The sequence below is a fragment of the Leucopleurus acutus genome (assembly GCF_964270905.1).
Source record: "Leucopleurus acutus genome assembly, chromosome: 11".
Taxonomy (NCBI): domain Eukaryota; kingdom Metazoa; phylum Chordata; class Mammalia; order Artiodactyla; family Delphinidae; genus Leucopleurus; species Leucopleurus acutus.
This window is the reverse complement of record NC_139152.1, coordinates 2,355,117-2,382,338: the sequence shown is the minus strand read 5'-3', so window position 1 is coordinate 2,382,338 and position 27,222 is coordinate 2,355,117. Positions and strand designations below refer to the sequence as shown.

Genomic DNA, 27,222 nt, shown 5'->3' with positions numbered 1-27,222 from the left:
CTATTGATCTCAGCGACTCGCAGCAGGACGGCAGCGCCATCCTCAACACTGGCCTGGGAGTCGGGATACCAGCGGGATGGGAGCTTGTGGGGGCTGAGCGAGAAGCCGGCTGTCAGCCTGTGCACAGGCAGCTCAGCTCCTGCCCAGGGGCCAGGCAGGGCCGGACTGGACTCACTGGGCCCCGGTGGCTCTCTAGTGCTTGGAGACGTGGCGGCAGTCGAGCACTGGGTGGGCGGCTCTCTGTCCGAGGGTCTTCCCACCGACCTCTCTCTGCCCCGAGGCAGCAGGCCTGTGTCCGGTCCACCAGCTCCTGCTTCTTCTCCCCTTTGCTCCTCACCCCACCATCTCTTCCCCCCATCCCATCTAGGTGTGGGTTTCCCAGGCCCCTGAGCTGACACTACACTCTTGGCCACCCGACCGTACTGCACACCCCACCCCCCGACTTGCTCTGTGTCTTGGGCAAATCATTCCCTTCCCTGGGCCTCAGTTTCCCTATCTGAAATGGGGGTTGGGTTAGATGACCCCCAAGAGCCCTCACACCCAGACGTCCTGCTTCTCCACCAGGACGGCTTAACGCCAGCTGCCCCGGGAGCCCCAGGGTGAGGGGGGGCGGTCACTGACCTTCTGCAGCAGGAGGGAGCCCGAGTACTTGGTGACAGTGTCATACAGGTCCCTGCCGAAGGTGTCTGCCCACAGCTTCACTCTGCAGGACGGTGGGAGTACGTGTGTGTGCACTCACGCGTGAGCACACACAAGGAGACACACGCAGAGATGCGCACACACAGGAGGCAAGTGTCTACATGCAGAGACACCCACTGGTGCACATATACAAACCCACACAAACACGCAGGGACACACATAACACACACACGTATACACAGATGCACACACGCAATCACACACCCTGACGTACACCCAGGAAAACACACCGGCCAGGGCAGGGGCCCAGAGGACCCATCAGGCTTGGCAGCCACACTGTGATCCCAACACCCTTGCTGGGGGGCAGGGGCTGACCGCCAGGAGCCAAGCCTACCCCCCGCCCCCTGAGGGCTGGAGAAGAAGGGACGAGGTCAGGGTTGACCAGGCAGGGTGGGGGACCCTGAGGACCCACACAGCTGCAGCTCCTCGGCCAGTCGTCCCCCAGTTGCCCTGCGCAGGGCGCGTGAGGCAGGGAGGCTGAGGCTCTGAGCCGAGTCTGAGAGGCCGGGGCCGGCGGGCAGGGAGGATGAGGCAGCCTCACGGGGAGACCCGCCCCCACAAGTGCCCCGAGATCCCACCCTTGGTTGGGGGTGAGGCCACACGGGGCTGTGCCTGAGCCCCTCCAGATGGAGCAAAAGGAGTTCCCCCACGTGATCATGCCAAGGTCAGCATTCGTTCGGTCACTCAACCGACAACGATCAAGGCCCTACTATGTGCTGGGCATCGTGCACGGGCATGAGCGGTGCCCAGTCTTTGTCTTTGTGGAACAGTTAGTTAGAGTGACACCCCTCCACGTACAGAGGGCGCCATCCACGTTTGAAGGGGCACCATCGAAGCTGGGGGAGGGGTGGTGGTGGTGAGGGAAGGCTTCCTGGCAGAGGTGGGCTCTGACTCAGTGTTGAAGTCTGGGAGAGTCTCCCCCATCAAAGAGACTTGGCCGAGAACTCTAGGTAGAGAGGACAGAGGAGCTCGGAGGGGTCAGAAACTGGAACAGGGATGAACAGACCTGACTCCACAGTGGATCTGTTTCTTTTAGTTTAACCTTTGTATTCTATTGCTTTTGCTACAAGTTAAGGTTGCCTATAGCCTGAAATATACAGGACAGCCCATTCTCAAGACTCTGACCTTTAAAGGTGTAGCACTTTTCATGCATATAGAGATAAAAAGTTGCAGAAGAGAGAGTAACATTTGCCTTGTTGGAGGTTTTTCTTTTTTTCTTTCTTTGTCTGAGAGGCGCAGCTTGGGGGATCGTAGTTCTCCCGCCAGGGATTAAACCCAGGCCACAGCAGTGAGAGCACCAAGTCCTAACCACTGGACCACCAGGGAACTTCCTTGTTTGAGGTTTATAGAAACATCATGACCTGACCTATGTGGACAGCTGTAAGAACAAAGGATTCCTGGCACCAAGAAGTTGGCAACAACCGAACACACCGCCTCCCCTTTTATTATAACAGCAGCCTGAATTCCAACCCGGGTGAGGTGGGTCTTTGGGACACTGGTCCACCGCCCTCTCGGTCTGCCTGGTTTTCCGAATAGAGTCGCCGTTTCTTTGCCCCAACGACTTGTCTCTTGATTGGCCTGTTGTGTGGCGAGCAGTACGAGCTTGGGCTCGGTAACAAAATGGCTTCCAGGTCCCCAGCTTGGGTGGTTGCGCCGATGGTGGTATTATTGAATAAAATTAAGACTATCAGGACGATCGGGGAGCAAGTTGGGGAGGGCAGAAGGTGACGCGTGCAGCTTGGGAGAGGCAGGAGGGGAGGTCCCTGCGGCGGGGCTGCTGGGTGCCGTTGGGCAGCTGTGAGCTGCCCAGCTCCAGAAAGCACCCAACACATTGCATCTTTTTTTGGGGTGTGGGGGATGTGGACCGTTTTTAGAGTCTTTATTGAACTTGTTACAATGTTGCTTCTGTTTTATGTTTCAGTGTTTTGGCTGCGAGGCAGGTGGGAGCTTAGCTCCCCCCACCCGGGATCGAACCTGCATCTGACTCCCCTCCCCCAGCCCGGGCACTGGAAGGTCTTAACCACTGGACTGCCGGGTAAGTCCCTCGTATCGTATCTGGAAAGACACAAACTTGAATTTCAAAGCTCCGGTGATGTTCAGGAAGAGCAGCCCGTGGCAGCGGAATGTGGGTCTAGCAGGGGGAGTCAGGGCTGGGGGTCACTGGTTGGTGGGTGGGAGGCGGGATTCTGAGGCGGACGGGCTCACAAGGAGGGGGTGCTGGCTGAGAAGGTCTGTGAGTGAAGGACAAACCCCGGGGAGCAGCGGCGCTCCCGGGGCCGACGGCGGGAAAGGGGCGTTAGAGGAAGACAAAGGTCAACGTGGGCGCCCGGGCAGACCCGGGAGAGCGCTGAGACTCAAGAAGGGAGAGCCGAGTGTCGGGAGCAGGCCAGGAGGCGAAGCCAGGAGTGTGTACTGGGCTGGGCGGGGAGATCTTTGGGGGTCCTGGTGGGAACAGATATGGGAGGTGGGAGAAGCCGGGCAGGCAGGAGAAGCCGAGCCCTGAGTGGGAGGGGAAGGCGTGGGGGAGGCGCCGGTCTCTGGGGGGAAAGACTGGGAAGGATTCACTGGGGGGCAGGGATCCGGAGCCCGGGGGAGGTCTGGCTGCAGGGTGGTGGGCGCGTGCAGACACGGGCGTGGCTGTGGGCCCTCCCCTCGGCGGACGCTCGGGCGCCCCGTGTGGCCGGTCCCCTCTACGCAGGCCTGGGCTCCAGCCATCGCTAGCCGGCGCTCAGCCTGTCCCTGGAGCTTGCCGGTACTGTTAGCTGGGGTGTGCTCCGGGCGGAAGGTTACTCTCAACACCTCCCCCCACCATGAAGGGTTCAGGCTGGCAGTGGGTGTGGAGGTGAGGTCCCAGCCAGGCCGACTCGAGTTCAAGTGTGGCACTGCCATTTGCAGGCTGCGTGAGTGTGGGGTGGCCGTCTGACCCCTCTGAGCTCGTTTCCTCTACTGCAGAGTCAGGAGACCGTTCCCCACCTCACTGTGTGGACTGGAGGGTCATCTGCGGAGCACCTGGCAGCACCAGGCCTGTAACAGCTAGAGGTGGGACCCCTCGACGGGGACAGAGCTGCTCAAAGCCCACACTTAGCTCAGCTCCACACAAACCTCAGGTGTTCGTGGGGCTGCAGGACCCCCTCTGTAAGACACGAGGCTGGCAATAGCCTGGCTGTCCTCCTGGGCTCAGGTGTGATGAGCAGGTAGCCCCTTCAGTCCTGAACGTTCTGCTCCCACACGGATCAGAACTGGCCTTAACGGAACCGCCAGAACTAAGGACTAAAGGCCAGACGCCCCCAGAGAGTCGCACATTAAGTTAGATTATACCGAAATGTGAATGACCGATAGCTTCCCTGCAGCTGGTCTTAGTGACAGGATGTAGGACTGGGGACTGGAGGGAGGCAGGCAGGTGTAGAAAGGGAATGGAGACACCCCCCGGCCCCCACCGTGCACATCCACCTGGCTCCTGGCTGCAGAGCTATTGGTCGGTTTAGGACCGCTTCACCCTCTCAGAATGTTTCCTAACGAATCCTTGTGGAGCTGAGATGGTCAGGTCCAGCAACTCAGCTCCTACTACAGCTGCCCCAGTGTGTGATCGCCCTGGAAGGAGCCTCGCCCTCAGGGTCTGGGGACACTGCCTGCCGTCCCAGGAGGAGTGTGGGCCCCTGTGCTCAGTTCTCCTAGGACTGTCAGGTGTCTGGGCAGGGGGTGAGGGTAGAGTCCCATATGGCAGAGATTTGGGGAAGAGAAGAGGCCGGTGAAGAAAAGGTCTTCACAGCAAGACAGGGGGAGCGCGCAGCAGAGCCCTGGCAGAGCCTGGGGGCTGGGGGAGGCCGAGGATTGAGGTTGGCTGGGGAGGGGAGGGAGGGAGGGGTTATGGGTGGGGGGCTCTTGAGGCTTACGTTTCCAGAGGAATCCTGGCCTGCCCCCGCGTGGGGGACAGGGACGTGCTGCACAGCAGGCACAGCGTGACCACCGTCTTCCGCAGGGAGGCCCAGGCCTCTGGCCACCGGTGGGAGGGCATCTTGCCGTGGGTGGAGCTGGGATCTGGGTGGACCCTGGGGGGTCCGGGCAAGGTGCCCCTGCTGGGGTCAGGCCAGGGAGAGGAGAGAGCAGCCTCAGACCCCGAGCTCTGTCTGCCCAGATCCCTGGCACGGCCCCAAGCCCTCTGCCTTCCCGGTCGGGGAAAGCCTGGGGTTCCCCAGCCTCCAGTCGGGTCCTGGCTGCAATGCCCAGTGTGTGGGGGTCCCTTCTCTGCCCTGCAGCCGCAGGCTTCCAGGAGAGCGGCTGGTGGGAGAAGGTGTGACGAAATGAACTGGTTAATCCACTGGCCTCCTCTCTAATCCCCGCCTGACAGCAGGAGGGCGGTGGGGGTGACTTCGGCGGGATTACCCTGGTTTCAGAAGGCAGGGCTGGCTCACCCCCACCCCACGAGGGTCAGAGCACAGCCTCCTGTGTTAAAGAGGCAGACCCGTCCCTGGAGAGCACCTTCTGCAGTGACACTGGCCCTGGATGCGTGTCCAGCGCTCTGACTTACCAGGAGCTGTGGCAGACCTTCTCCTTAAACCTCAGAACGGTCCTAGGGGTCAGCGTCAGCATCCCTGTTGGCTTGGGGAGGCTAGGGGACAGAGGGGGCCCTGTGCTGGCTCCTGTGTCCAGGCCGCTGACTTGGGCCAGGTCAGAGGTAACGTCCACAGCCTGGGCCTCACCTCCCCCACGTCTCACCTGCCCTGGTTCTAGGCTGGGGACCCATTTTTCCAGGAAGCTCCAGGCCCCTCCCCTGCCCCCAACCCTTGTATGGAATGAGCACCTAATGCATGTGAAAGGAAGACAGTGCAAGCCCCGCTGGTCAAGGCCTCCATCCCTCTGCATTTCAGCTTCTCCAACCGATGTCCCCTCTGCTGGGTGGTGCCGGAGGGGGCCCTGGGCCTTGGGGGTCCAGCTCAGAGGAAGCCAATGGGGAAACAGTTTGGCTTGTGTAGCCAGCTAGACAGTTGTGTGCAGCCATCCAGGGCAGGGCGGCTCCAGGGACACTCACCGCCTGCCTGCGGGGCTGCTGGCCTCGTGACAGGACACCCAGCTGCCGCGTGAGCGCCCCGCAGTGCCCCACTGGCAGCGCACGGGAGTGGACGGAGAAAAGCCCACGAGCCGGTCCACGGAAGATTCTTCCAAGGCCGGAAGCTGCCAGCAGGGGACCTGCCATCGGGGCCTGGCTCTCCTGCTAGGAAGCGGTTGATGTTGACTGTCCCTAACTATAAACATGCCATACGCTGTCTCCTCTTCCGACGGGAATTACACACGACAGAATCTGATCAAAATTCTTATGTCTGTGGGTCCCAACTGGTGATAGCACCACGTGAGGCCACAGCGCACGCCTTCCACAGGTCAGAGGGCTTCTTGGTGTATCTTGTCCTGACAAACCTGCTGGTTCCAGCGAATCGGCTCGCAGGGCTGCCACCGACAGAGGAATGCCAGGAGAAGCAAGTGTCCCCATGACAAACGCCTGTGTGTCCCCGGCGGGGAGTCCGCGCTGTGGGCGGGGCTCCGTTCAGGCTCAGCTTGGCAGGACAGCGATTTCTACAGGCACGTGAGTTGTTCGTGAGTTTCAGATGGATTCTGCGTATCTTTCATTACGAATCGTACCAAGATTAGAAAAATTACCATAGAGGCGTGTTCGTCAATTAATAAATAAAAAGGATGTGTAATTTTTCTAGGTTTTGTGATTTTTGTGGTATTCATCAACTTCTTAAAATCTGTGATTTGGAGTGACTCTTTCATTTTCTTTTTTTAATTTAAAACACAGGGAGATCAGCTCGGTGCTTTGTGACCGCCTAGAGGGGTGGGATAGGGAGGGTGGGAGAGAGGGAGAGGCAAGAGGGAAGAGATATGGGATCATATGTATATATATAACTGATTCATTTTGTTGTAAAGCAGAAACTAACACACCATTGTAAAGCAATTATACTCCAATAAAGATGTTAAAAAAATTTTAATTTTTTAATTAAAAAAATGAAGTATAGTTGATTTACAATGTTTCTGGTGTACAGCAAGGTGATTCAGTTATAGATATACATGTATATATTTTTCAGGTTCTTTTCCATGATGGGTTATTACAAGATATTGAATATAGTTCCCTGTGCTATACAGTAGGTCCTTGTTGTTTATCTATTTTATATCTAGTAGTGGGTATCTGTTAATCTCCAACTCCTAATTTATCCTTCCTCCGGACTCTTCCATTTTAAATAAATGCTCACTTTCCTCTCCACTTGTGTATCTGTGTTCTGTCTCTACTGTGGGTGACCATCCCCACATGACGGGAGCTGTGACCCCCGGAACGGCCCCTGCCTGTTCTAGCGCCTGCTGACTGCGGCCATGACCAGCTCTAACAGTCTAAGCCTGGGACCTGCTAGAAATCTCTGTCAATGTCACGTGGCTCATTTGACAGGCATGGTGGTGGCCTGGGTCTACGCAGCCTGCTGGGAAGCCCTCAGAGTTCCTGCAAAGAAACTAGGGTGGTGGGTAGAGCGCGAGGTGTTGCCCCTACCAGCTGTGCAGAGAAAGATGCCTTTCTAATAGCTCTAAAATATATCTTGCTGTGTATGCGTTGCCAACTGTGGCCCATTTTAGCTACTGGGCCCCTCTTGCTGCAGCATCTTGTGAAACCCCAGGAGCTGTGGGGTGCAGTGGGGAGGGCAGAGGACTTCAGAGCTGAATCCTTCAGAGGAGGAATTTCTTAGCAGGAATAAAATGAAGGGTGGGACCAGAGCAAGAGCTAAGGGCATTACCAAGCTCAGAGAGCCCTCTGGCCCTCAGACCTCAGGGCTCACCCTTCACCTGTCGTCCAGGAAGGCATATCACTTATGCCAGGGAGGAGGGAACTTACATGCGGCTTCATTCTTAAGGGCTATGAGGGGAAGAGTATCCCAGCTTTTCCTTGGTCAGTCTTGCATCTCAACCCCCATAAATTTAACCCACTTTCCTAGGGCATCTTCCTGGTGTCGGCCCCTCACCAGGCACTGGAGATGAGAGACACAGTGTTGGAAGGAAGACTGGACATGATGCTTGCTATACATACTTAGAGTCTATCCATGGAGGCTGGTCTCAAACCCACCACTCAGCTAAATCAGGCTGAGTGCTGTGAGGCATAAGTGATGCATTTGTCACCATAGTGGAAGGGACAATCATTTTCTCCTTATGGTGGGAAAAAGAGGGAGAGAAAGTTTAGGGAAAGCTTCATAGTGAAAGGGACATTTGAATTGGGCTTTAAAGGATGAATAGGAGTTCACCAATAGGAGCCTCTTGAAGGGGTCATTATAAGGAACAGATAGGATATGAGAAACAGAAGGAACAAAAGTAGGAAACCATGGGCATACTACATTGTGTATACTTTTTAGGAAATAGTGAGGTATCAGTTGTTTATTACTGCATACTAAGTTATACTTAGTGGCTTAAAGATAAAAGCAATTATCTGTTTAGCTCCCAAGTGGGTATTTTGGGCAAGGCTCAGCAGGAAAGGCTCATCTCTGTCCCATGCAGTGTCAGCTGGGGCAGCTTAACGGGCGCTGGAGGATCCACCTGCAGGGTGGTTTGCTCACACGACTGGCAGCTTGGTGCTGTCTGTTGGCTGGGACCTCAGCAGGGGCCAAGGGTTGGGAGACTGACTTTCCCTCTTCAGGGGCTGCTTGGGTTTCCTCACAGCACGGTGGCTGGGCTCTGAGAGTTAGATCCCAAGAGAACGCAGTGGAACCCTTTGCCTTGTGGTCTGCCTTGGAAGTCACGGAGCCTCGCCTCGTGTATTCCACGGGCTACCAGTTGGTAGCCAGGTTGGGCTGGGCTCCGAGGGAGCAGATGCGGGCCCCAACTCTCAATGGGAAGAACAGCAAACATTTGCACACCTGTCTTAAAACCGCCACCTCGAGGGTAGTGGGGTGGGAGCGGGGGAGGGTGTGAGGGATCAGGGGTGCAGAGACAGGAACAAGGGAGAGGACGCTGGGGGGGAAGTCAGGCTGTTCCTAGACTGGGCAGCGGTTATATTAGCTCTCTCCAAAATCAAACTTAAACCTCACCCGCTGTGCCCCCGCATCCATGGGACAATAGTGATTTAAAGTTTGGCAGAACAGGGAGGTGGGGGGACAGGAAGGAAGAAGAACAGGGTCACAAAAGATGTAAAAGAGTCTGTAACCCAAGCTCAGCTCCTGTGCACACAGGCCACACGTTCCCACCTTTGCCCAGAGAGCACTGGCTAGTGAGCTGTTCCCGGGCCTGCGCTGTGGGAGAGAAGTGTGTGCCCCCAGCCCTGCCCGCCCAGTGCACACCCTCCCCCTGCACACACACCCTGCACACACACCCTGCACACACCCCTCCTGCACACACCCCCTGCACACACCCCTCCTGCACACACCCCTCCTGCACACACACCCTGCAAACACACCCCTGCACACACACACCCCTGCACACACCCCTCCTGCACACACTCCTCTGCATACCCTCTGCACACATCCTCTGCACACACACCCCTGCACACACACACCCCCTGCACACACCCTTGCACTGCAATGCTTGGTGAGCACCCACATGTCCTCTGAGCAGTGGAAGGACAGATAGATTGAAGGAATAAGGGCTCCAGGCTTAGCTCCACAGCAGAGGAGGAAAGGTCAGTAGTTCCCATCATTCCACATCAATTTTCCTTCCTTCATCCAGCAACTGTGAACACACGCAGCTGTACTGGAGGCCCTGTACCCAGGCTCAGTCTCCCCGATCGCTGAATCCCTCCCCTCCGTGCTCCAGGGGACAGCGAGGAGGACAGGTGGCGATACAGGGATGTGTGTCGACAAAACGTCAACTATCACAGCAGGGATTTCATAACAGTTTCTTTAGCAATTGAGTCCTTTCTTCCAAAGAAATCTTTGCAGGAGGCAAAGAAGGCTATTTCGGTCACTGGCAACCCCGCACCCACCTTGGGGCCAGCCGTGACCCCTCTTTCTCGTGCCGGCTCTGCCCTGTGACTACATCCGGAGCTCGCCCACTGCTGCCCAGCCCAGGCCCCCGGGCCCCGGCCAGCCCGGCTCCTTCCCTGGCTCACAGCAGCGTCCTGCCCTCTGCGCACGTTCGCACCTTCTGTTTGGTGTCCAGGCTCCTGCCCCGCCCACGGGGGTCGCCTGTGTGGACCACGCAGCCGAGTCCAGCGGGGAGCCAGCAGGAGCCTGGAGAGAGCAGGCGCACCCCAGGCCGGCCCAGCACTACCCCTCCTCTTCGCGGGCCGCCCCCGCATGGCTTCCTCCCTGAACTAGTCAGGATTTTACAGAGAGCCAGAACCGGTTGGGTGTGTGCAGCAAGGGAAACAGATTTATTACAGGGAAGGCGCTCTCACGATTGTGGGACCGACCAAGCCTCAGGCTGTGAACCCGGGGACGTGGAGAGCGGTGGTGTCATTGGGGCCCAAAGACCTGACAGCTGGAGACCTCCGAGAGCCGCCATGTTTCAATTCAAGTCCAAAGGAAGGAGAAAGCGATGTCCCAGCTGAAAGGCTGTCAGGCAGCAGTCTGTCTTACTTGCAGGAGGGGGCACCCTTTGTTCCATTGAGACCCTCAGCTGACTGGACGTGGCCCACTCACTCCAGGGAGGGCAATCTGCTTTACTTGCGTCTATAGATTGATTTATTTATTTTTCTTCTTCTTCTTTGTTTTTTTTGCCACACTGCACAGCATGTTCCCTGACTAGGGATTGAACCTGTGCCCCCTGCAGTGGGAAAGCAGAGTTTTAACTACTGGGCTAACAGGGACGTCCCAAGTCTATAGATTTATAGACTATAGACTCTTCATCTCATCCAGAGCGCACCTCATGGTCACAGCCAGCATGATGTTTGACCAAATATTTGGTGCCTGTGGCCCAGTCAAGTTGACACGTGGAATTGACCATCACACCCCCTTAGACTCCAGGAGTAACTGCTTCCTCCCCATGACTTGGAAGGAAGTTACAGCTCAGCTGCTCCTAAGCCCTGGGTTACTCTGTGTGCCGTCTCCATTCGTACGTTTGAAAAGAAACTTTTCCCCAATGATCCCATTATGAGTGTCCCGCCTGTTTCCTGCAGGGCCTCTGACAGCTGGCCTCCTGACTCTGCCCTTACCCCTCTTCCGTCCATTCTAAACCCAGCCGCTGAGAGTCCTTTATTTATTTATTTATTTATTTATTTATTTATTTATTTATTTTTTGGCTGTGTTGGGTCTTCGTTTCTGTGCGAGGGCTTTCTCCAGTTGCAGCAAGTGGGGGCCATTCTTCATCGCGGTGCACGGGCCTCTCACTGTCGCGGCCTCTCTTGTTGCGGAGCACAGGCTCCAGACGTGCAGGCTCAGTAGTTGTGGCTCACGGGCCCACCCGCTCCGCGGCATGTGGGATCTTCCCAGAGCAGGGCTCGAACCCGCGTCTCCTGCATCGGCAGGCAGACTCTCAACCACTGCGCCGCCAGGGAAGCCCCTGAGAGTCCTTTTAGAGTCAGCCCACGTCCCTCCGCTCAGAAGCCCCAGCGGCTGCCCACCTCACTGAGAGTAAAAGCCAAAGCTTTTACTTTGGGAGGCCGTGAGGGTGAGGGCTCTTCCTCCCCTCCCTTCCAGGGCCTCCGAGGAGCCCCCCAGGGCTCTTGCCCGGCCTGGAAACCACCGGGCAGCCACGCAGGGGCCTCTGTCTCCCCATCCTCTCCCGATGAGCCAGAGGCTGCCACGGATGCCTGCACCCACTCAGAGCAGCGTGACCCGCGGTTACCACGAGCTGGAAGGGCCTGAGAGCCCGTCGACAGATGATGGAGAAACACAGCGTGCTCTTTGCACGCAGGGGAAGGTGACTCAGCCTTAAAAAGGAAGGAGAGTCTGACACCTGCTACGCCCTGGATGGACCTGAGGACACTGTGCTCGATGAAGTAAGCCCATCACAGAGGACAGGTGCTGCGTGAGTCCACTTATATGAGGCCCCTGGAGGAGGTAAAAAATCAGAGAATTAGGAGGGTGAGGCCAGGGGCTGGGGGAGGGGGCAGAGCTTCAGTTTTATAAGATGTAGAGTTCTGGAGACGGTCGCACAATGATGTGAATGTACTTAACTGTATTGAACTGGACACTTAGAAATGATTCAGGTGGTAAATTTTATGTTATGTGGGTTTTTTTTTTAAATCACAATTTTTTGAAAAGTAGGGGGACAGGGAGAGGGATCTACAGCTGCCCTGGGCAGAGCCAGAGTCTGGACCCCCTGCTCGGTCCCCCAGAGACTGCGTCTCATTTTAAAACATCCACTGCTACGAAGTGCTAGTTCTGGCTTCTAGAGATTGAGGGGAGAGTAAGTGCTCAGATTCCCAATGCATTTAATCACACGCAGCCAGTCCTCTCTTAACCTGGGAGGAGGGGCGGAGAGGCAAGGCCAGGATGCTGTGTGTCTAGCTCACGGCGCCTCCTCTAGTCCCACAGGCATCCTCCCTACCGGTCACCGGAAACGCGGCTGGGATACAGGCGACAGCATCAGCCTAGATTTGCTGGTGCCTTCGCCGCAGGGCACCAGCTCCCCGACTTCTGCCTGCAGAGTCTCAGGCCCCTGGAAGCCCGGGGCAGGGGGCGTGGGCTCATTACAGGCTGGCCAGGCCCCTTGGGGACCTGCTGGGTCTATCAGTACCTGGAAGGGGACAGTTGGAGGAAATGAGTGTGCTAGGGAGCGGGAGGGGAGGAGGCCCGAGGGGCCTGCGGAGCTGGGGGACTTATGGTAAAGCACTTGGTGAATTTCCACGCTCTCTCAGCCCGAGGAACAGCGCGCAAGGGAGAGTTCAAGCTACCAGCCAGCGAGTGCCTGCCTGACCCACAAGTGAGGGCTTGCTCTGAGCCAGGCCGCGTGCCCCATCTGACAGGCTGTGGGTGGGACATGGGGCATTGGCAACGTGACATGGTCCAGGCCAGAGGCCAAGCAGCACCCGCGGGGACAGGACAGGACAGCAGCTTCACTGTGGGGACACAGACGGAACCCAAAGGCTCTGTCCTCCAGGCTAAGGTCAAGTGTTGACCAAGTGGGCTTGGAGTGGCAGCTCGGGGAGGGGCTCCGAAGGTGCCTGTAACTGGAGGCAGGGCTCAGGGCAGAGGCTCCCTTGCAGGCTCAGGCTGGGCTGGGGTGTGGCGTCCTTGCAGGCTGCCTAAGGCCCCATCCCACGGCAGATGGCCTGGATCAGAACAGGGTTTGCATTTGCTCAGCCTGGTGAGTCCCAGAGCTGCCCGTGAGGGGCCATCCAAGTGACCATGGCCAGGGAAGGACACAGTGGCCCTGAGAGCTGGGGCCACTGCACTGGATTTAATAGGAAGGCAGGACTCATTTATAATTAGCCTGTAATTACCCTTTTAAATAAGATAAATGTTTTCCTTGCAATCTTATTTATATGAGTCGTTTGTTTAGCAAACTTTATAGGCAATAAGAGCTCAGGCTCTGGTGTCCAGGCTCTGGGTCTGAACTCTAGCTCTATTTCTTCCTCATTCTGTTGTCCAGGGCACCCCGTTTTTATTGTCTGTGGAACAGATATGACATGTCCTGTCTGTGTCCGGCAGGGGTGTATTCAGTGCAAGTAACAGGAAGCCCACCTAACAAATGAGGACTTGTCAGCACAGAGCCAAGGTCTGGGTGTTCCCTCTCTCCACCTTTCCCTCATTTGCACGCTGCGTTCATCCTCATGCCTGTCACCTCATTGCCACAAGATGGCTGCTGCCCTTCCAGACATCATGCCTGAGTTCAAGGCAGGGGAAAGAAGAAGGGCCTTGCCAGATGCTGCTGTTCTTTTTTTTTTTTTTTTAGCAGGAAGGCAAACAGTCTCCCAGGAATCTCACTGGCCCCCTCTGCTGGCAGATTAAGCTCTGACCCACTGGCCAGAAGTGAGATGTACAGTTACCAGGAGCTGCAAGGTAGGCTGGAGAGATGGGAGGGGGATGGCCCCACCCCCTCTAACGAGTCCTGGTGTCTCTCCTGGGGCTGGGCATTGTTATCAAGGAAGAGCAGGGGCTGGGTGTCGCGGGCAGCATGCCTACCTCGTGCCCTGAGTATGGATGAGATCCTGCCTAAGTTCTCAGCTCACAACTTGGCACTCAGAAACGTTCCCTATTATTAGTCACAAGGAAGTACTCTTCCTGTGCAAGGATTGATGGGCAAATCTCTACTCCCAGGACACCTTCAGGGGAGTTGGTGTGCCCCAGGTACGCCAGGAAGGGCAGGGAGGATGCTCATTCGCTGGCCGGCGTCCTCCAGTGGGATGTCCCGGGTCTTGCCTCGGGGCGGGGTGGGCTGGAGTTCCAGTCCACGATGCCCTTGAGTGCCTCAGAGGACTGGGGAAGGGGCCCCTAGCTCTGCCTTGGGAACAGAGTCACAGAAGTTCAAGTGGGAAATGAGAGTCGAGCCCCTCGGTTTTTTTCACTCTCAGTTCCCAGACAGGACGAGGCAGTGGTGGCTGCCCTGCGGGGCTGGGAGCCTGGGACGGTGTGCGGTGCGTCCCCACTCACTGACCGCGCTGGGCAGCGCCCACTCACCACTCGGCCCTGTGGCCCCCCGGCCCTCCCCGTCCTGTCACTGTCCTCCCCCCAGTCGCCCACGAAGGAGGGGCGGGCCACTGAGAAGCGTGTGTGGCAGCAGCATCCCCGGGGGACGTCTGTGCACTCCTCCGCCCGCATCAGCAGCTGTGCCGAGCTGCGGCGTGAGTGGTGGAGGTGAGCGAACACAGGCAGCTCCTGGCACTGGGGGAGCCTCGTGGCAGTTCAGGGAGGCACAGCTGGAGGCTCATCGCCTGAGCCTAAGCGCTGCCCTCATTTCCCGGCAGCGGAGGGGAGAGCACGGGGGCAGGAGGCAGAGGGCGCCAGGGCCTCTGGCACCAGGTGCTGGCAGGCTCACTTGGCCGTGGCCACTGGCCTCTGGGTCCCTCGGTCTCTGTCCTTCTGGCTCACAGCCTTGACCCCTCCCCTCGTGGGGCCTCTGCCGGTGCCCCGGGGAAGCCACATTCCTGTAGCTTTGCCTGCGAGCCGTCCCCGGGCCCCTCCTCACTTTCCCCCCCTGCTCCCCCTCCCCATTTCTCTGCTCATTTTCTCTTCCTGTTCTACCGTTCCTCGAGCCCCTGCCATGCACCGGCTCTGAGCCGGCTGGGGCTCAGGGCCACCAGGATGACGGTGGTTTCTGCCCCTGGGGAAGCCCACGGGCTGCGGAGGAGGCAGACACAAGAGAACCTTCCGACCTGAGGGGAGTGTGGGTCCCCAGGGCTGGAGCGGTGTGCCCCGGCCTTTGCCCCGGCTCTGGGCCCCGTGAAGGAGGACAAGTCTGACAGCAGCCTGAGAGTCCCCAACGCTGTGGGCCCCAGGTCCTAGGAGTAGAAGGTAGACTCTTCCTGGCCTGCATCTTCAGGGAGCTGTCAGAGGAGCATCCTAAGTATGCCAAGGGTGTGGGAAAGGAGTGGGTCACAGTTAGCGCTTTGGGCTGAAAGTAACAGGAAGACCTCTACGCAGCTGACTTAGATAATGACAATTCAGTATCTCACCTAGGAAGTCTAGGTGGTTCCAGCGTTGATTAACACAGCAGCTGAAGGGTGTCACCAAAGATCCCATTTCCTCCATTTTTTTCCCCTGGAATCCTCAGTATTTGGGGTTGTCCTCAAGCTAGCTCCCCTCATGGTCACAGGATGGCTGCCACTGTTCCAGGCATTGCACTCAGATCTTTGAGGAGAAGGGGGACTGACTTTACCTGTGCTTCTCTCATCCGTGAGGACCCCTCACTGTAGACATCACCTAGCAGACTCCTTCATTCTGCAGGGGCCGGACTGCACTCTGTGCCCACGCCTGAAGGACATGCAGCCATGACCAGCTCAAACCAGTCACAACTCCCCTCCTGGCTGTGGCCGGGCCCACCTCCCCCAAGAATGTGGTGGCAGAAAGTGTCCCCCAAACCTGAGGCCTGCTGGAACCGGGGGTGGGGGGACGGCAGTTGTGTGATCAACCAGCACGGTGCGCAGCGGGCCGTCTCCGGCCAGTGAATGTCCCCTTCAGGGTTTCAGGACAGTCTGGGCGCAGCAAGCCATGCTCCAGGCGCAGCCAGTCCGCAAGGAAGCTGCAGAGCATCAGCGGGTGGGGAGCGGCGTGGCCTCCGCCCGCCCGCGCTTCCCTGGCGCCCACGCGGCTCGTTCCCAAGGCCCATCGGCAGTTTGCTCCGTCGTTTCCCTCCCAGTGAGGGCTTCCTGCGACCCCGGCCCAGGGCAGCCCTCACAGCACCTGCTGGAGGCATCCTCCTCAGCGTCTCTGCTGGACGTATGTCGCTCACTTGTCTCTCTTGCTAATTATCCATCTTCTCGCGGGAGGAATACTGTTCGCTTTTCTCGCTATTCCCAGAGCCTAGATCAGTACCGGCATACAGTAAGTGCTCAATCAATCCTCCTCCCTGGTGGCAGATCAGAATCCCCCGGGGAGCCTGCAGGAAAAGCAGGTCCCTAGGCCGCCTCCCAGGCCTGCGGATCCAGGTCTCATGTTGCGGGCCCAGCGCCTGGAGCCCCTCCTCGGCTGTCCTGCACAGACGTGGGAAAGTCACTCAGGAGAGGGAAGCAGGTGGTCAGCCGGGGACCAGGTTCTGCACAGTCATCCAGTGTGAGGACAAAGGTGTTCCCTGTACCGAGCACCTTCCGTCCCCAGCAGTGTCATCCAGTGCGACACAGGGGTGACCGCGCGGGGAGCGCAGGGAACGGGGACAAACAGTCACATGGTGGAGAGTCAAGAGTGACTAGAAACGGCAGATTCGACGTGTGGACAGCACAGGAGGAGGAGCGAAGACAGCCCTAGTGGGAAGAACGGAGGTTTATAACACGAGAGCCCTGACGTAAATTAAAAATATATGCCCGGGGCTTGGTGGATTTCTTAAAACACAAAAAGCACTAATTGTAAGAGAAAAATTAATAACTTAGGCTTCATGAAGATTAAGAGCATTTATAATTGTGTCAAAACGCACCATTAGAAGATTGAAAGGCAACGGCCCACTGAGAAGGCGTGGTTCTCTTTCCAGTAAGACAGACTCCACAGGGACACATAGCGGATGAAGACAAATCCACACTGAAAAATGGGCTAGAAAGTGCTCGGGCGCGTCCCCAAGACCACACGTGAGCGGCCAGGACCACACATGCAGCATCCGTGCTCCACACCTGGGGTCACCTGGGAAACACAGACTAGACCACCAGACACCGTGCACTCCGCCAGAGGGGACCTGTTAGAACTGGCTGTGCTGCTGGCGGGGAGGGTCACAGGGTGTGACCTGCAGCCCATCGGGGGGCCTGCTTCCCTGCGACCCCTCCATCCACGGGGACAAGCCCAGATGTGCGCCAGGAGCCGTGCACAGAAAGGTTCACGGCAGCCCTGGCCACATGCCCTCGAAGGCTCACCCACAGGTCTGGCAGGTCAGAGGCTCTTGAGACCGATGCCTTGGACAAGAAGTGAGGGCGCAGCTGCGTGCAGGAGGCGGGTGGGAAAGCCACGGAGACCGCAGGCTGCGTTACTTATGCCTGTGAAATTTGGGAAAGGAATCTACCATGACAGGAGTCAGGAGCCTGTGCTCTCCGGAGGCTGACTTTGGTGGAGGCCGGGCAGGACATGTTCTACAGCTCAGCCTGGCAGGGGTCACCACACGCGCCCAGACATGCACGTACAGGTGTGTGTAAGGCTCACTGAGCCGTCCGCTGAAGTCTGCATGGTGGATGTGTACGTGTGACAGCTCCACGCAAGTGGAACACATTCACGCGCACAGAACAACACGTGCTTTGGAAGCACACGTGCAAACAGCAGGGCCCACGTTGGCTCAACGGAAGGGCTGCGGGTTGTTGGGGAGGAAGGGACTGGACTTGGGGTCAGGACAGGCACAGGAAGAGAGGGCCAGAATGAGAAGCGCTCTTGTTCAAACCGATAATGGAGGGTTATACACACTAAGGCGTACGACTAATTAGCCCAAGACAGGGACTGAGAGAGAACTTGTGAAAATAAAGGTCTCAGCTAAGAACTCCCGGCTACCGGTCAGCAGTGCTCACCTTGCTGTCTGAGGAGGACCCCTTCTGTGTGAGTCAGGCCACCAGTGACAACTCTTGGTCTGGGAGGGCCCCCGATTTGTGGTGTTCCGGGAACATAGTGGTTTGGGTTGAGCTGTGTCCCCCCAGATGTGTATGCTGAAGCCCTAACCCCCAGGAATTGGGAATGTGACCTCATTTGGAGCTTGGGTCTTGCTGGAGCAGGGAGGGCCCTCATCCCACACGACAGGCGTCCTTACGAAGGGGACACTGGAGGCAGAGGCAGGTATCCCACGTGAGGGTGGATCAGAGCCGGGGCGATGCTTCTGAGCACCGAGGAGCCCTGCCGATGGCCAGAAACCGCGGGGGGTGAGCAGGGGCGCGGACCAGGCTCTTCCTTGCGGCCCCCAGAAGGAACCAGCCCTGCCGGCATCGCGGTCTGACGTCTGGCCTCCAGACCGCAGGACAAGGCATCTCTGTTGTTTAAGCCTGTGGTGCTTTGCTCTGCGGCCCAAGGAACCCGGTGCGGGCGGGCCACCAGGGTCTGAATCCCTCCCTCTGGGTCCTGCTCCCCCCTAATGGGAGGGAGTCAAGGATGACTGCCCCACTGGGAGGGAGGTGGCTTGAGTTGAAGGGTGGGGACACCCGGGGGTGGATTTTGGAAGGGGTGTGGGGTGACTGCGGGGCACCCCCCCGGGCAGCACGGGTCAGGGAGGCATGGCAGGGCGATCAGGGCAGGTAGGCAGTTAGGAAGGATGCCAGGGGGCAGGTGAAGGGGGCCGGTGCACGCACACGTGTGTGCCTGCGTGCGCTGCACCCGTGTGCGTGTCCTGAGGAGACTGAGAAGTTACAGGGAAACACAGGGAGAGGCACCAGCAGGGAAACTGGTCCTCTGAGAACCCCGGGCCCCTTCCCTCCCTTCCTTCCCGGGCTTGCTGGGAACCTTCCTTAATTAATGCCTGTAAAGCGCTTTGCTCAAGCGGCAACAGCGGCTTTATAAATAAACCCAGACTTCTGAAGGTTGACTAATGCCTGAGCCCTCGGGGGAGGGAGCGTGGTGCGAGGCTGGGGGAGGGGCGGCAGAGGAGCTGAGGCCCGGGCCCCAGTCCACGGGGCCCGACGAGCCCCAGGCCTGTGTGTGCAGCAGTACAATCAAGGAGGATCTGCGTCTTCACGCTCCTCTGCCATCCGCGCCTCCGGCCAAGGTCACACGTGGGCTGCAGCTCAGCTCCAAGAGGCTTGGGGGAAGCGGGCGGGGGCCACGTGGCCAGCCTGGCCCACAACAGTGATGTGGCCACCGGGACACTGGCTCCCGAGGGAGGCCCAGGAAAGGCACGCCACTTGCCCGGTGACCCCGCGGAGGCAACACAGACGGCAAAGCCACTCAGTGTCCTTCGAAGACCCCTGTCCTGGGCGCGGAGGCAGAGGAAGCGGTGGCCATTTCACACCCTGCAACAGCCTGGCCGGCTTTGGTGGTGGCCTTCCCTGAACTTACATCTTAACCAGAAAGGAAGGACCTCAAAGGACAAAGGAAGCCGGCTGTCAGGGCTGAAAGTTCAAACCCTTCGATGACAAGGAGGCTGTGGCTAGGGCCTGGCTTACGTTCCACACGGCAGGCATGCCCCGGAGCCAGGCCCCGAGGTGCCGCTCACCCACAGCCCGACTTCCTTCGGGCCGAGCCCAGGCCGCCTCCTGCGTGGCTTGGGTACACGGGGACTCGGGCGGGGACGCAGGTGGGGGTCACCCCTCCCACGGGCCCAGGATGCCCGCCTCCGGACCTCTGGCCAGCGCGGTTACTAACAGCTCATGCTCAGAGCAGCCTGGTTCGGGTGACTGCTTACGCGGTCACCCTGCTGACGGGCACCTGGGTGGCACGAGGATGAGGCCGATGAGACCTTGGCCTCAGGTCGGAAAGGACCTCTGTCCAACGCAAAAGCCGTCCCAGAGGCTCTGGGCTTCAGCTGATGTCGTGCTGAGTGGAGAGGTTCACTCTGCCCCCGGGGGTGGGGTGTGAGGGAGAGAAGGGAGGTACCCCAGGGCCTGTGAGAAAAGGGTCTGCACCCCAAGTCAGGGGGGCCAACTCTCGTGCACAAAACGGCCGCAGCGGCGCCTGGGTCTTGGGCTTTCTGGGCCTGGAACAGCAAAGAGCTCCCCAGGGTGAGGCGCTACCTTCTGTTAGCAAGTCCACCACCCCGCGTCTTCTCGCTGGGGACGCGGACGTGCAGAGCGGGGAGAGGCCGTGTAGCCGGCCTCCTGGGCCCTGCTCCGTCCTCCGCCCCTCTGGCTCTGGGTGCTCACGTCGGGCAGGTCCCGCCGGCAGCCGGAGAAGTGGGGGGCGGTCCCTGGCCGCTCGCCACCCCGTTTCAATCTGTTCCGCCAGGCGCACATCTGCGGGGCCCAGTGCGCTCGCCTCCCTTGGGAGGACCCGGGGTGGGGGGGTGACAGCTGGGTGGGCGGGGCCAGGCTCGCCAGGGGGCCTGTCTGGGAAACACGCAGAGACACAGCCGCTCTGCCCGAGGAGGGGGAGCCCTCAGGAGAGACTCTGCTGAAAGCCACACACCGACCCCCAGGGACACAAGAGGCGGACGTCACGGAGCATCAGGACCTGACCCCGGAGGGGTCAGTCTGGGCCCAGGGCACCCAGGACCTCACTCCTGAGAGTGACCCTGTTCTGCCGGCATCAGCGCCCCGGGGTGGGGGGGGCCGGGTTTGGGACGTACAGGTACCAGCGCGGGCTCTCCTTCCCCCAGCCCGGGCCAGCCTGCGATCGCGGCCACACTGCCGCTGCGTGCCAGCGCCGTGGGCAGCTCGGCGGGTGGGGACGGAACGCTGCCTCTGCGTGCACGGAGGGAGGGGCAGCCGCGGGAAGAAGCCAACTCCGAGCGTCAGGCGCGCCAGTGCCGAGCCTGGCGGGTTTCGGGGGGGACGCACGAGATGCGGCCCGAGTCGGGAGAGCGGTGCTGGGCGCGGGGGGCTGAGTAGGCGCCGCCTGCTCTTGTTAGTATGTTATTATTATCACTAGCTCACCGAGCCTCCTCGCCCCCTTCGCCCGAGCCAGGAAGCAGCCCTGGCGGCTCCGTCACGGCTCATCCACACGTGAGCAATAACAGGTCTTACGGACTTTGCTTCCTAAACACTTCTTCAATCCGCATCCTCTCTCTGTGTTTAAATCTCAGCTTCCATTGCCTTGGACCAGGCCCTGGTCCTTCAGAGGAGCCTCCGCTGCCCATCTTCTCCCCGAGTCCGCCCCCCGCCCTGGGCTGGGCCTCTCGCCGGCAGCGCGGCCTGTCCTCAGCGTGTCAGGCCTGGGTTTCCCGCCGCGCCAGCTTCTTAGCCTCTGGGCACACAGGGCCGGCTGACACGTACACAGCAGGGAATGAAACTTAAGGAGCTTACGACCCTGGGAAGCGCAGTGGGCACAACATAGAAAAGAGATTTCTGCACGGATTTACGGCAGAGCCAGAAAGGCAACCAAGACGGGCTGGGAGGCCCCACCCCAGCTGCCGGCGCGAAGGGCACACCCAGGCCGCCATCCGGCAGGAAACGCCACCGCGGGACACTGGCGGGCTCTGCCCCAGCGAGGACTTCCCTGTTCCCGCGACAGACACAGGGGGAATGGCTCTTCCCCGGAGCTTACAGTCGAGGGAGGACACAGGGGCTGGGAGGAGAGCCCAGATCTCCTTGACCCCGAGGGCTCGTCATCAGAGAAGACGCGGAGCGTGGCCGCCTGGGTGCCACCCTGGTCCGTGGAGCCGGTAGATGTTTTGTGCTGAGAAACGCCGCCGCGCCAGGCATCGCCTCCCAGCCAGGTGTCGGGTTACGTCTTCCAGACTCGCCTGTGGGCACAGCTGGCTGGGACCTCGTCCTCCAGGCCCGGGGCCCCGCGGCCCAGCACCCTGAGCCGGGAGGTCCTGCCACCCGCTCCAGTGTCCGTCCAGCACCTGCCGACCTCGGGGAAGCCCCACCTTGACTTGTACCCAGGAGGTCGGTGCTCCCAGCCTTTTAGACTCTGGCTCACACCTGCCGGTCCCCCACCTCTCTCTTGCGTCTAGAACATTCTCTACTTCCTCCCTGCTGTGCCCCCAGTTACCTTGCCCAGGAGGCCGGCTGTGCCCCTGCTCAGAGCCGCCGCCAGGGGAACAGTCGGCCGTGCTCTGCTTTCAGCCGCCCCGCGGTGTTTTAAGACCACAATCTACACACACGGGTTTTATTTGTGTGCTTCTCTCAAGGCTCTGTTAGGAGGCATTACTCATAACCCAGTTGGGTGGAACTCTATTGCGATGCTCAAGGTTGCGTTAAATGTACCAAGTATTTGTAACCGCCCCTCTCCCCCCGCTAATTGTACGAGAGGTGGTGCTGAGGATTTGAAACCTGAAAACCAAGCATTCAGCGACATGCCGGGGAGATGCACCCATCTGTAGCCAGGCGACTTTCCACGACGCAGAGCTGCTCCCGCCTGCCGGCTGCAGACGACACGTGTGGCCTCAAAGAGGGCTCCAAGCTCCAAAGCCTGGAAGCACCTGATTTCTTTGAAAAGAGAGAAGGAGGAACGGCTCTGAACGGAGCAGCAGGTGGAAAGGCAGGTGGCTCTTTTGTTGGCGGGAGTGAGCAGCTGGGCTGTGGAGACGTCGTGCCCGACGCTGTACCCGCGGAGGGGGGTGGGGTCAGTCCTACGCTCCTCCCCCGCCTGCGTCTGGGTGACATCCTGCTGGACACGTGCGGCCTGGCATTCAGAGGCCTGGACCTGACGTGACAGCTCCCGTCCCTGGGGCCACACACCAGGGACACCGGTCTTCACGGTGTCCGCTGATGTGTCCTCTGGCTGGGGCCAGTCAGTGGCTGGAACTTCCTCTGCAGGACGTGTGTCCTCCGACGTGCACGTCCCCTTCAGGAGAAGAGACCGCAGTCCTGCCCGTCCTGGGCCAGGACCCGCGGGCCGTGCCCGGGGTCTGGGGAAGAAGGGACACCTGGGATGCAAGCAATGTGGCACCCAGGCTGGAGTCTCCGCCAGCCGCCTGGGGAAGGGGGTGGGTGGGAGTCGCAGGGTCGGGGCACGGGAGGTTCCTGAGGGTGCTGACGAGGGTTCTCACGCTCTGAATGGGGAGATGAGAGCACGTGTCTTTGCAGGGACCGTCCAGGACTGTAGGGCCTAACAGCACCTCCTCCTCCGACGGCGGGCGAGGCCCTGGGTTACTCGGACTGACGTGTGTGTCTTGAGGAGCTCAGGGCGCCTCCCTTGGGGGGAAGGTGCACTGGCCCCCATCATGCATAAAGGAGTGAGGGAGAAGAGGGTGCAGCGGCATCCTGTGGGCGGCAGGCGAGGGCGCTCCGGCCGCCGCAGGCCTCACCCCAGCGGGACCCCGTCGGGCAGGGTGGAGCCTGTGCCTCTCAGCCCGAGGAGCCATTGCCCTACATGGCTTCCATCTAATCCCTGCGAGGACCCGAGAGCTGCGCACTGCTTTCGTTTACAGATGGAAGAACAGCATCTCGGACGAGGTCCCTGGTGCGGGACGTGAGGGCAAGTCCGCCTGACCAAGGCCCCGTGTTCTGTCCCTGTACCAGGCAGAACCGACTTCAGTCACTTCTCCAGGGTTGAAATCCAGTGCCCGGGATAACGCTGCTCAGGGACTCATCCCAGGCTTCCTTCCCCTTGGAATTCAATTGGCTTCAAGCTGCTGCCGGAAGCCCGCGACATGGAGGAGGGCGTCCAGGATGGTCTCAGAATTTGGGGTGAGGTGGGAAAAGGAAGTGAGTTTACATGTGAGATCTAGTCCTGGGTGCTTGGATAACCCTGCTTCCATTTCCCGGACCCTCCAGAGAAAGGTCTTTGGACAAAGCAGCTCTCACCTGCTTCCCACACAGAGGAAACCAGCTCTTCATCTCCGAGCCCTTTGAAAGGGGGCTCGGCCTTTGGTCTGAACAAACTGCGCCTGTCACTTTTAAAGTGGTTCATTCCAGTGAAGGATGGAGAATTTGTTTTCAAAACAGACCACTGTGGTGCTGACCTAGAAAGGCCCAGTGACGCCTGCGGTGTGGGTCTGACCACACCGGGCACGGGGGGGGGGGGTCCCTCCAGCCACAGCGCATGGCCACCTTTTCACAGTAGGTGCTGCAACTGGGATTTCTATTTTATTTATATAACAATCAAGTAAAGGAATACATATTTCAGGAACTAGCCACTTGCTACCACAAATACATGAGAAGAATTTGCAGTGGGATTCATTTCTCCCCGGCTGGAGAAGCCACCCTGAACGTGTGATTCAGATCGAAGATGTGCCGCGGGTTTTAAAGGTCGCCCGCGGTCTGGGAGACGGTGGAGTTTGCTCCGGTTTGAGCGTGTGCCGCCGAGGTGAGCGTCACCAACGCAGGGCAACAGGGCCGTGCGTCTCCCCTTGCCCCACACTCCCCATAAGAGCCCTGAAACGCTGCACGCGCGATGACGAGCTTCAGGGGTTCTGTGGTCTGTCGGGGTGTGAGGCGCTACAGGAGACGGAGGAGCAGAGGGAGGCGTCCCTTCCTGACTCAGGAGGGAACAGCAGCCCCGCACCCCGGCCTCAGGGCGGCCCGGCAAGGTGGGCCGGGCCCTTCTCCAAGGGAAGGCGCCCTTCTGCGGGCGGGCGGAGGGGAGGCGCTCCCCGCAGGCCCTTGCCTGGTTATGCGCCTACCCCAGGTCTGAGCTTCCAGTTCACCTCTGGGCATCAGAAGCTGTGAGGAAACCTCCTTCCCTGCCTCCTTTGTGACCCCTAAAAGGAGAACGAGGCCCAGCTCCTGTGTGGGCCTCTAGAGATCCTTTTATGGTCCAGGAATAAACAGGGCTATAGAAACACAAAGCTCACTTTATCTCCAGCGCGCAGCAGGGACCAATTCCGGGGCGACTCAACCCGGGAGAGGGCTGGGGGAGAGCAGGCCCTCGTCTCTGTGAACACGAGTCGTCAGTCCGCTCCACGACCTCAAGAATCCTTGCTGTCATGCCCGCACTCCACTGCCTCCCCACAGAGGCTTAAGGACCGGCCTTCAAATCTTCTCTGACCTTCCTCTCACCACGTTTTGCTGGAAATGATGAAACGTTCCTTCGGAAGCAGGCAGGCTTCTGCCGGAAGGAGCGGACAAGACGCGGTGTTGCTGGGAATCTGGGCCATCTGTGGACCCCTAAACAACTCCCCCCTGGAAACTGGCAAGAAGGACCTTTAGAGATCATTTCCCTTCGAAGGCCCAATGGATGTTTACAAAGGAAAGGTTTACTTTGTCTGGAAGAGGCTGGCGAGGCGCGTCAGTGGTCACGGGCTGACACCGCCACCTGGCGGTCGGCACGTTCTCCGAGTTCCAGAAATAACCGGGGCTGCTAATAAGAAAGAAACCACGTTCCCAGAACACCCCTTCCCACAGAGAGAGAACTCATCTAGAAACGGCCCAGTACATGTAAGAAAAAATCATTTAAGCTGGGTATTTACCATGTGATATGAGCAAAGGACTTTTCCTACCCACTCAATTCTTGGTACCAGGTGCATTGAAGAATGTAATGAAAAAACTGCGTGACTGAAAAAAGCCTGAAGCATTTTATTTCATATAAGACATACTTTAAAAAAAGGCAGAAACATTTAGGGAAACAACATGTGACCTGAAAGGACCTCGAGCCGGAAGGCCCTGGAGATCAGTCTTGAAATGTTTTGCTTTCACAGAGTCTTTTTCACGGCCGCTTGTGTCATGCTGAAGAGATAAGCTTCGTAGATTATATTTAAGAAGTTGTCGTCATTCTGGAAAACACAAATCAAAAGCCCCAGGGGATGTGACTTGGCCGGCAGAAACAGAGGCCTTCTGTCTTGGGGCTGAACGGGCACCTTGATCCTAAGATGCTCCTCCCCACCTGTGCGTGCCCACGGAGGCTACTTTTTAAGCTGAACAGTCAGTGGGGCTGCAGGCCAGGCCAGAAGGGTCAGCTGCCGGTTCTCGGTGGCCAGCCCGGGACACGGCAGGTGCTCGTGGCCTGCAGCTCAGGTGGGCACCAGCCTCGGGGCAGCGCGGAGCGGGCCGGCTCCCGAGAAGCCTGGCCTCCTGTATGGAGAGACCTGGGAGCCCCGGGAGGCTGCACGGGGAGGACGTAACCCAGCTCAGTCCTCTGAGCCTGGCTGGGAGGTCACTGGTGGCTCTGAGAGGCCCCCGAGTCGCCCACAAGGGGTGCCTTCGTTGTTGGGCGGAAGTTAAGACTTCCCTGGCAACGTGCTTGGCTGGTACCCTGCCAGAGCCAGTGCATCTCCACCCCCCTGCACCACCCCCGTTAGCTACGGAGAGCTCTGGCCTGGGCAAGCCGGCAGCGGTGAGACTGCAGGCTCTGGGCCCCTCCTGCCGCTCTCGGGCCGAGGGAACCACGGTTCCATTGGCGGTTTTCTCTGTCTCTGATGTTGGAGACGCGGCTCCCTCCCACCCCGTCCTTTATCGCCCTGGCAATTCACCCGCGTTTCACACTCCCGCTTGGCCTGGAGCCAGGCTACCCTGGCTTTCCTGCAAAGTCTCCGAGCACGAGCCTGTGTCCTAACAGCAGGCAGAGAGCAAAGCCGCATGCCTGAGTGGCTCCCAGCAGCTCGTGGGGAAGATGCCGAAAGCACGGGGAGCGTGAAGCGCAGGCCGGGTGGAGGGAACGGACGTCCGGTCTCTAACGAGCGAGGTCCAGGGGCTGCTCCAGACTTAGGGCCCACTGCACAGACATCTCTGGAACAGTGTTATTAAACGGAGGAAGCCAGAAGAAATGTGGAGCTTTTCACATCCAAGTGTTTTGTTTATTGCCCACAGAAAAGGAGCTCACAGATGCCTACCTAAGTCCTCAAGAACTTCTCATGAATGGCTTCTAGAAGAGGTGGAAAAGACCCTTCTTTATGAAGTAGTCAGGTGCGGCCACTTCTCGTCTGTCTTTAGCAGATTGCTACCCTGCTTTCACACTCAGATGCTGATTTCTGTCCCCATTCCATTCCTTCTCTCTAAAATACGTTACCTTTAAAGAAACATTCTTACCAACGGCGACTACTGTCTTTTTGAGTAGGATGAGACAGAGCAAAAGTGCTGGCCGCTCTCAAGGTCGCCTGACACTCAAGCAAAAACCTTACGGACTGTCTGCGAAAAAGATACCTCAGTACGTGAGCTGGGGTGTCTGCAGTCCGTCTGGGTGAGCGCGCTGCACTTTGCAAGGCCTGTCTCGCGTTCGGGGTGGGCTCTGCCACCTCCCGTCCCCGTCGTGCAGTGGGAAGGGGCACGGCAGCCAGGCTGCAGCCCCAGCTCTGCTCTTTACTGGCTGGTGACCTCAGGCCAGTCCCTCAGCCTCGGCGTCCTGGTGTCTAACACCATGCCCGGCCCAGAGCTCTGTACAAGCGTCATCGCCCTTATTACTTCATAGGGGCACGAGGAAGCCATCCCAGCCTGTCCTCACTGGCAGGCTTCAAGGTCATCTATAAAACATGCTGTGGTCGTCACAGCCATTCCTGCCGCCCAGCTGCATCCTCCCCGAGTAGCGGCCT

General features: G+C 58.9%; 2 protein-coding genes across 2 annotated transcripts in view; both read right to left on the bottom strand.

Annotated features, from left to right (window-relative positions):
- CACNA2D4 (calcium voltage-gated channel auxiliary subunit alpha2delta 4) overlaps positions 1 to 21,249 on the bottom strand; it is a gene marked incomplete at both ends in the record, with an annotated part of 96,299 nt that extends 75,050 nt beyond the window's left edge. Inside the window, 9 exons of the mRNA XM_082849509.1 lie at positions 622 to 703; positions 4,593 to 4,748; positions 5,228 to 5,308; positions 5,729 to 5,871; positions 12,181 to 12,342; positions 14,226 to 14,429; positions 20,015 to 20,197; positions 20,437 to 20,551; positions 21,212 to 21,249. Of these exons, the coding sequence (XP_082705635.1) occupies positions 622 to 703; positions 4,593 to 4,748; positions 5,228 to 5,308; positions 5,729 to 5,871; positions 12,181 to 12,342; positions 14,226 to 14,429; positions 20,015 to 20,197; positions 20,437 to 20,551; positions 21,212 to 21,249 (1,164 nt within the window). The remainder of the gene's footprint in view (positions 1 to 621; positions 704 to 4,592; positions 4,749 to 5,227; positions 5,309 to 5,728; positions 5,872 to 12,180; positions 12,343 to 14,225; positions 14,430 to 20,014; positions 20,198 to 20,436; positions 20,552 to 21,211) is intronic.
- Positions 21,250 to 25,264: 4,015 nt separating this feature from the next.
- DCP1B (decapping mRNA 1B) overlaps positions 25,265 to 27,222 on the bottom strand; it is a gene marked incomplete at its 5' end in the record, with an annotated part of 50,576 nt that continues 48,618 nt past the window's right edge. Inside the window, one exon of the mRNA XM_082850937.1 lies at positions 25,265 to 25,470. Within this exon, the coding sequence (XP_082707063.1) occupies positions 25,390 to 25,470 (81 nt within the window). The 3' untranslated portion in view covers positions 25,265 to 25,389. The remainder of the gene's footprint in view (positions 25,471 to 27,222) is intronic.